Here is a 9,776-nt window from a genome sequence, read left to right as displayed (position 1 = left end):
ATGTACACGCTTGATCAAGTCAAGTGTTCGAAAGTTATGGAGGCGAACTTGCGTGTGGATCTAATTTAAATAGTCTGCGACAGGTGTATGCTGCACACGCTGCACGTTTCCATGGAAGGTCACTCCCAAACACTTCATCGCCGGGACTTTGATTATGGGTACTAGTTTGCAGTCCTCTGCCCACATCCATATAGTGCGACTTTCGCAGGTTGATACGGCTCCCGGCCAACTCTCCGTATTGATGAAGCCACGCAATCGCCATACGTGTATCTTCTGAGGACTTCGCCAACAATACTACATCGTCTGCATAGGCACAACATTTAAATTGTACATCTCAGAGGCGAATGCCCTGCAAACGCTGACGTAGACCATGAAGTACAGGCTCGAGGGTGACAGCGAAGAGGAAGGCTGACAGAGCATCCTCTTCGCAATGAGCGCTCTATAGTGAACGGTGGTGAGCCATTGGCGAGAACTGTGGAATTTGTTGAAAAATCCACGGCTGTCGAGGGGGCTCCGTGGATGAGACGGAGAACCACACGAGCCGATATTGAGGACAGTCCCATCTTCTCTAAGACAGCGTGCAGGAAATAGTGGTCAACTCGGTCAAATGCGTGGTCTAGCCAACTGGGTTACCCAAGCAAGTCTACGGTGCGTCCTCACAGCTTTAAGTCTGCCAGTACTTCGCCTCCTACTGTGATGGTGGGGCGTGAGACGTGCTTGGGTAGTTCAGTTGGTAGAGCACTTGCCCGATAAAGGCAAAGGTCCCGAGTGCGAGTCTCGGTCCGGCAAACAGGTTTAATCAGGCAGGAAGGTTCAGGCTGCCTGTTGTTCGCATACGAAATCACTGGTGGTGTCTTCTTGAATTTATTGAAAAATCTACTGCTGTGGCACTACATGACTATCTTCCCAGTTACTGTGTGTGTCTTCAAAATGAATATATGGTACACCTTATCATCAAAAAAGTAAACAAAGCACTTATGGGTAGACTCTTTCATGCTTTACGATTGACATCTGATTCTTGAGACCCATAAGTGCAAATGACGCTGATTTTAAAATGAAATGTTGCTTCATCACTGAGGTGAAAGCAGATTCTTTCTGTGTTCACAGAACAAACGAGTTTTGGAACTCCATGTATTTCCGAGTTTGTGGGTAGATCGAAATAATTTTTTACATTATAGAGTAGGTGATAGATTTATTGAATATAAGAGTTACAAGGAATGATGAGGATTAGTGGTGGATGCTGTACTCGGCCCAGGACTTGGCGTACTTCTTCCTGTACTCTCCAGATGGGTCGTACTTGTCCAGCAGCTTCTTCATGAGGTCTGGGTGGCGCCGCGAGACCTCTCCGAAGAAACCTCCGATCTTCTTGTGCTGTGTCTCAGTGCACTTGGCGCAGTCTGTACGCACAATTTCGGGCAGCACCTCTGCAAAGGAAAATATGGTTACAATTTTGGAACTGTTTTGTGTTTCGTGATGGAGGTCTACTTAGTATGTGTAGCTTGGGGTGAGCAGTGAATATATTTCTGATATAGTCGCTAGGGTCCTCAGGCGTCAAAACACAACTACTCCTTAATTTTTCTGGAAATACTACTGCGTCGTCTCAACAGTTCTGCCACATAATCACATTCCCAGATTCTAAACGTATCGTTTGACATCAGGTCTGAAGTATCAAGGCTGTAGCCAACACCAAAAGATGAATGACAGATCACAGACGTTTTAAAACATAGCCATTTGGCTAATTGATTATACTGCAGAAGAAACTACGCCATTAAAGAAAAACTTAGGTACCAACCAAGCTGCTACGTCTTCTTATGGGGAAACATCAAGTCAAGAACTTAATGGAACATTGTTGAAGTAAATAGTGGGCCATGTTTTACTGGTTAACTTTGTTACGAGAACGTATAAATGTTTGACAACAACATGATTACGTGCAGAATTATAAGATATACTACATTAAGTATTAAGTGAAGAATTTAGGTTGTTTCCATTACACATGTATTTAGTAGTACCCTATCTACTTCGAGAATTAAAGGTTTTAAGTTCTATTCATTTTTTCCTCTAAAAACGCGGGAAGTACGTATCTTGAAAACACGATCAGCAGCTTAATTTCTTCAGGTATACATGTTTTGATATTTAACGTCAGTTTAAATTCATTACGTTACTATGTTAATAGTATACAGGTGAATTAGTGGCTTTCGTGATCTGTAGTTAATAGAATATTATTGTTATTATCTAGACAAGTTTTGTTAAAAGTATTGTAAACAACCGTGAGCAACAGGTGTTTGAGCTGACATAGGAAATTCAGTTATGGGATTCTGTGCATTTGTTGTCGCAGATGGTCGCATTTGGGTGAACATAGTGCCATGGGAATCGGAGAAGTAAATGGGTATCTTCCATGGTATTGCTGATTATGTTCAAGGGATAGGATAATAGCGGAACAGGAAGGTGGGAAGTGATAGCAGGGAACAGGGGCCACAGAAAGAGAACAGTATCAGACAGTTTCATAATTTGCACATACAAGAGATTTGCCTTGCTACCTCAATCAGCTAAGGAAGAGTCTTAAATAGATGAAAGTGTATTCAGAACTCAAGAGACTTTCACTAGGAAACCAACTGTTGCAAAAAATGTAGAAAGTAGGAGGAAAGTTACGAATGGTCTGTCTGATCATGATGCATAGTTAGTTACCATATATGATATAGCTCCATACAGTAATGCAAAACAGTCCTCCAAAGTAGCGTGTTCCATTAACGATTTAACAACAAAATTTTTGGGAACCCCTTCAACAGACTGGGTTGAGGTGTACATTGAACATGATGCTAAATTCAAATTTAACCTATTTCATGATACCTTTGAGAGTATATTTGAAAACAGTTTCCTAAGGAAACAGTGAAATATAATTGTAAGAAACCATGTAAAAATTCCATGGATTAATAAAGGGATAAAAATATCTTGTAATCAAGAAAGGGAACTGTATCTTATAGTTAGGAGGAGTAATGATCTCAAAACAATGAAAAATTATAAAAACTATTGCACTGTATGAAGAAAAGTTATTAAAAAGTTCAGAAGTATGTGCATTATATTTGAGATTAGCACATTTGATAATAAAATTAAACAATTTGGAATATTGTGAAAGGGGGAACAGAACAACTGAGAGCACAGGAAGACTTTATTTCTATCAAACACAATGAAAAGTTTGTTAACAAGGAATCAGAAGTAGAAAATATATTTAATAATCGTTTTTTAAGTGTTGTAGAGAAAATAGGTCCCAGATATTTTTTAGAAAATGCAAAGCAGGGTATGGAAGAAGCAGTACCTACGGAATTTGATAAAATTGAAATTCAACCCATCTCTACCACTGAAATTAGGAAAATATTAAATTCACTCAAAAGTAAAAGTTTATATGGAATTGATGGCTTTTCCAACAGAGTATTAAAAGCCTGTTATCAACAAATAAGTATGATTCTTAGCCACATTAGTACCAGATCACTGAAACAGTGAACAGTGCCGGTTTTTATCGCCAACCCCCTATCGAGAAAATTCGGCTTTCTCTTCTTGCTAACCATGTAAAACAAATAATATCAGATCATTCACTATGGAAGAAAATATACAGGTGGCCTGGCATTGCGTTACAGGGTAAGTAAATAAGCTGCACAGCTAATCAAATGTACATGCCCTGAAAATGTTGACTGGTACCGCAGTAAAGCAGGATTTCTCTAATTTTACCCTGAGGGCCAATAGGGTCTATATATTCTAGGAGAATAATTAATTTTCTGTATGGAACCAGAGTATGCTCTCGGAGGTTCTTCACTGCGAATAACATAGTTCTTGCACTATCACCCACAGTAGACTGGAATTTCAGACTGACTTATAACTTTATCACAACCCACATTTTTATTTCCAAGCAGACTTGTTTAAATTCAGGGAACACTCATAATCCAGTCATCATTGCTCCATTGGGGCCCCGTTATTTCCATCTGCCGCTACGTGATTACTGAATGCAGACTCACTGTGTTCATGGCGTGGGTCTCATTTTTGAGTGTGAGGTTGTGGTGTGGGATTGGATTGTTCGGGGGAAGAGACCAAATAGCGTGGTCATCGGTCTCATCGGATTAGGGATTGACGGGGAACAAAGTCGGCCGTGCCCTTTCAAAGGAACCATTCCGGCATTTGCCTGGTCTATTTAGGAAAATCACGGAAAACCTAAATCTGGATGGCTGGATGCTGGATTGAACCATCGTCCTCCCGAATGCGAGTCCAGTATGATAACGGCTGCGCCACCTCGCTCGGTGTGGTGTGGCCTATACCATCCTACTGTGTAGCGGAGTGTAGACTATGATGGGTCTCACCCTTGAGCGCCTTCCCGGCGGGTCTGCACGCTACATCTCCTTCTTCCAGCAGGCAGCGTATGGCATCCTGCACTCGAGTTTCGTCCGACAGCAGCTCGTTCAGGTCCAGGGCGTCGAACGTGGCCGGGTACTTCTCCTGCAACACAGCACACCACTCGCTGTAACCAGAGAACTCGTTGCATGCACACTAATGCGTATTGCCAAATAAAAGTGGCGGTACCGCCCGTAAAATTACAAAGGTACCATCGTGACAATCGCTTTAAACTGTAACTCGGGAGCCTGTTGGGGAACTGGAGCCACCATCTTCACTAAAACGTTCTTAGCACCTTAACAATGCTCCACCTCACTCAGTACATTTCTGAAGTCTTCCTTAATGAGTTGTTGAAGACATATACACAAAAATTATCATTGGTATGAGAGTATGCAATCAATGTTTGCTAAGTGTGTACTTAAATTACGCGATTACTTTTATATGTACAAAAGATGAAATTGTCGTTATCGACCACGTCCCAAAGACTTTATCATCTAGTTTAGGTACAGCACGAGAAGAAGAAGAGGAAACTCAAAAACCGACAGCGGATATTGATCGTTGATACTGTCGCTTATATATCAAGCTAGAAGTCTGTTGCTTTACATTTACACATGCTGTGCAGGCACTTACTGTGACTCTGTTTTAAATACAAATATAGAGCCATCGTAAACAGTTATTAAATTTTAAATTCCTCTTCTTTTATTATTTACGACGTATTTTGGAGGCTGTGCTCCTTCATCAGCTCCTGGTTCGCAGCTTTAGGTCTAGTTGCATTGTTCTTCGAGAATCATGCACGTAGAACTATGTAGGTTTGAAATTTATCGCTTTTTGTTCAGAATTCTTTTGGTGGATTTATATGACGAAATATTCCCTTAATATTCGCTGCTGCCTTTCTCGGGAGCGCTGCATTTGGACTTAAGTCATTCAGAGTTTACAGACATCGCTAGAGATGTTACACGCGCCTAGCGTTTCCTCGCTAAGAGAGTCTTTACATAGTTTTTCTATTTATGAAGATGTTAATTTTTTACAGTTTCTTACGTTGAAGAGTAATGAGTTTAGTGTGTTCTTCAAATTTGTCATCCATTTAATTAAAAAGACTAAAGCGCATGACAGAATTTGAATTCTGAATGATATTGTATAAACTTACTTAGTTTGTAATTGGATATGTTAGCAAAAATAACATTTTCGACAAAAAGTGGATCAATAATAAATAAAACTGAGTGCATTCTATTGCATATGATGTGGTTTGAAATAAGAGACTTGTTTTGTTAAGGCCCTTATTACTTTTGTGTGTTCGTTGTCAATCATTTCGTTCAGGATGTCAGCTCGCTGTCGTTTTTGGTTTCTGTGTACGTCTGAGCTTTCCGTAATCTTTTTCTTTATGGCTTTTGATTCTGTATTCGAAATGGTGAGTCAGGTATTCTTGTCTGTCGTTTTGTCTCCTGGCTGGTGCTGAAGGAATCCCGCAGTTCACTTACTGCAATTATTTTGTGGAAGGCCTCCATACGTCCTAATATGCTCTCCCTGTGTCTAATATACCAGTTGCGTCAACTATGCTGAAGTTCATACACAAAAATATTAATTAACTTTGTGCTATTTGCTAATTGCGTAGGATGCGCCAATGAGTTACTTTTGAACGACATACTGATGTTGATCTCACATTTCTTCAGGATCCTAGGTTTCCAGTAGCCGATGGGACAAACAAATGTAATACTACTAATACTACCACGTGGTACGCTGCTATTAAAGGATATTCTGTCGTCAGTTGCAGATGCAGCTATTCCGGCGTGACGCCTGTGTGCCAGTGGGCGAGACCGAGACCTGTGGCAATGGTGAGCAACAGCCCGCTGGACCGCTCTCACTATCGGAGGCATCGCTCCCTCCCGACCCACAACGCACGTTCGTCTATGTGTGTGTATGTATGGGTACCGCTGACCCACACTGACTTATTGTTTTCCAAAGCCAAGTACTGTTTTCTGGTTTGCATACAGCATATCTTTGCAGCCAGTCTATTTCTGCTAGCCGGTAATAACTACATCGCGGAGAGATTAATTAATCTTCCCTGTAGCGCTATTTGTTTCTCCCATTTCTCTCGCAGCAACCATATTTTACTTACTTCTGTGATCGTATACATTATTTTTTAAGTCAACATCCCTTTTCCTCAACACACTCTGATCGTACTGAAACGAATGTGATGTCGTCAAAAAGGTTTTTAAACAGTTTCTGACATTGTACAACAATATTGCGCTGAAGTTTACTGTTTGTGGAAAATTTTTACATAAAAGAGATTTTCAACTACCCTAGACCAAAACGCATCATGGATGCGCAGCTGCAGGCCACTATTTTACAAATGTAACTTATTAATAAAGAATTAGAGACTCCCTTCTCATATTTTCTTATCACAAAAACATTTTATTTGTTTAAAAGTATTTATTAAGTGTATAATATGTATACAGCATAGCCATAAATAATAACCGTGGCCAGTGCGGTAGTCCCTTATCTGTGTCTGTCGTATAAGCCGATTTTTCTAAATGAATTTATTTTCCCGGACGACAAACATATTTGCCATTGTCGCCTTGAGTTGTGATTTACCTATTGGATTTATGGTTAAAATCAAAGTTATATATTGCTACTACGACCTAACGTGCTTTCTGTAACTGAAAATGTTAGTCGAGTTGCAATTATAGGTTATGTGGTCCTACTGACACTCCCTGAGCTCTGCACGCTGTAGAAACCAGAAGAAAAATTCTGAATCCAAAACATAGTTTTAGACACATAGTGATGTCTACTCAAGGACGTATCAAAAATTCATGAATATTATTTCACGTCGTTCGATACATTTTTAAAGAGTTTTCTCTCATTTCCACAACCACCCTCATCCCAACGAGTACATTCATTTCACATACTGCTATTGCTTAAGACTATAAAAGTAAGAAAGTTATGAGCAGGTCCCTTGATTGAGTGAAAGTGAATAATTAGCTCTCAGTAGTGGCGACGGGATCATTTCAATACATTTCATAAGTGTTTGGTAGTATCCATACATTACACATTCGCTGCCAATCTTAAGGTAAATGTGAGCTTCATGATAACAACGTCACCCCTCACGTACCACGCTCCTAACCACTAAAGGGGGCAGGAGGCGGGGGAGCGGAGTTGACAGTTGTGTTTGTGCTCCTCTACGATTAAGACACCGTACGGTTCGTGCAAGCGCAACACATACATATCCGTAGAGAGGCCAGACTATCATAGGGTTCCGGAAGTAGTACAGCAACGTTTCCATGTAGTTGCAGGAGCAATATTCTGAATGACTTACGCTGCCATCCTACATAAGATCCGGCCGGGGTGGCCCAACAGTTCTAGGCGCTACAGTGTGGAACCGCGCGACCACTACGGTCAAAGGTTCGAATCCTGCCCCGGGCACAGATGTCTGTGATGTTCTTAGGTTAGTTAGATTGAAGTAGTTTTAAGTTATAGGGGACTGATGGCCTCAGAAGTTAAGTCCCATAGTGCTCAGAGCCATTTGAACCATTTTTTTCTTACATAAGTCAACAAGGAGTTGGTGTGTTGGTACTGTGATTGGCTGAAAAGGACGGGAGTTTACAGCTATTATATTTTCCGAGAACACGCCGTTTTAATCTAACGTCTATTGATGATGGTAGCCCCTCTGATAAAATTTTGTAGAGGTAAAATAATCCCCCACCAGGAATTCCGGATGAGGACTGCTGAACTGGGCGTTGTCATTAGGAAAAACAAATCCCTTGTTCTGTAGGTCGAAAAATTGAATGTAACACATTTTAAACGTAGAGGCGTCTGCAGGAGAGAAGACTAGAACAGCTACATCAGTCCTCGCACTGAATAGCATAACAACAAATTATGTCTTAGCTTACGTCGCTATTGTCTGTAACTACTCCTTACGGCGGAAGGGCAAGTATACATAATAGAACAGCAAGACAACTCCGTTCACAGGAATCTCAAAAACTATGTGCTACTGCACGTTCTCAAATCAGAATGCCTATCAGTGAATGTGAAAGAACCACAGTTGGAAATATGGAAGCAGATATCGAAGAAAAACCAAAGGGCGAGTCTTTAGTGAAGGTTTAAAATTCAGGTCAACATGGAAATCTACCTGAATATGGAAGCAATTTTGGATACCATGATGGAAACGACGCTGCCAGTTTCACTGACTGAATAGAAATATGTTGTGTTATGACATATTCAACTGCTGGGTGGTTATGATTAAAGTGAAACAACTCACGGTTCTGTGTGCGCTGTAATTATTGTACGGCAAATAGATGTGGTACTTATGCTAGTGCATGAATGTGGAGCCTATTTATGCTGAAATAAAATAGTTTCGAATTTGCCCATAAGGTGCAACTCTAGCCCTGTAAAATATCTCGCGTACGTTTCCGGCGCTCACATTGTACAATTTGTGTAAGTCAACATTATTCCTTTCTCATTGGTTTAACATTTTCTGTCCACGTCGTGTTCCTAATCCATTACATATGGAAACTTTTCTATACTTCTTGAATTCTCAGTGCCAGATTTGAACCTGGTGGCAATTTTGGAACTAATTCTTTTTTCAGCGTAAATCGGTTCCACTTTAAAGCAATAGGATATGTACCAAGTGCCGGTGCTGTATGATAATCACAGCTGACACTGGGCCTCTGTGAGTAGCTGCACTTAAATAATAACAATCTGGCAGGTTATGAAGGAGACAGCTGAAGTTAGAAATGCTTACAAACCTGAAGTCAAATATTCCATACTGAAACTACATACGTCTAACAAAGGATAAAAAGGAGATATCTCAAATATTTGGGGACCCACGCACAGAATATCATTGTAGGAGAATGGAAACATGGGGACGTACCCACCAGGCTACTTATAAACTTACTAGAAAACAAAGGTCCTACAGCCGTTCTTTGTGGTGCACTCTAAGTAAATTTGCTATCTGAAAGCATTGTGCACAACTGCGTATCAAGAATTGTGGGTGCTAGTGGAAGACTGTGTCTAATTGAAGACTGGGCACTAAAAACGCGGCGTGGCACTTGCGATGAGAGGTGATGCTTACCTCGGCGGCCACGATGAGCGCCACGGAGACGCAGAGGAGCAGAGCCACGTGACGGTTCATGCTGGTGGTGTCGGTGCTGTGAGCTACCTGTTGTCGGCTGTGTCGCAGTGGCGGCTTGCGCGGCTTTTATGCTGGTCTGGCGTGGCCTGGAGAGGCGGCGTATCGCGCTGTGGCTGTTGGAGGAGGGAGCGGGGGGCGCACACCCGACACCACAGCCTCACTGATTCACAGCGGGCCACGGCCGGTTACCACCTCCACCACCATGGCCGGTGTTCCACATTGATTACAAGCCACGACCAAGTCTCCTCTAACACTCTCCACCGCCTCACCC

General features: G+C 41.5%; 1 protein-coding gene across 1 annotated transcript; it reads right to left on the bottom strand.

Moving 5' to 3' along the window:
- Positions 1-1,178: 1,178 nt before the first annotated feature.
- LOC126272972 (ejaculatory bulb-specific protein 3-like) lies at positions 1,179-9,540 on the bottom strand. Its single transcript, XM_049976309.1, has 3 exons — positions 9,446-9,540; positions 4,347-4,482; positions 1,179-1,424 (listed from the first exon to the last, which is right to left on the bottom strand). The coding sequence occupies exons 1-3, from the start codon at positions 9,503-9,505 to the stop codon at positions 1,228-1,230; spliced, it is 393 nt and encodes a 130-aa protein (XP_049832266.1). The 5' UTR covers positions 9,506-9,540; the 3' UTR covers positions 1,179-1,227.
- Positions 9,541-9,776: the final 236 nt, after the last annotated feature.

The sequence above is a fragment of the Schistocerca gregaria genome, chromosome 5 (assembly GCF_023897955.1).
Source record: "Schistocerca gregaria isolate iqSchGreg1 chromosome 5, iqSchGreg1.2, whole genome shotgun sequence".
Classification (NCBI taxonomy): Eukaryota; Metazoa; Arthropoda; class Insecta; order Orthoptera; family Acrididae; genus Schistocerca; species Schistocerca gregaria.
Note: the sequence above shows the minus strand (reverse complement) of the source record. Positions and strands in the feature narration are given on the sequence as shown.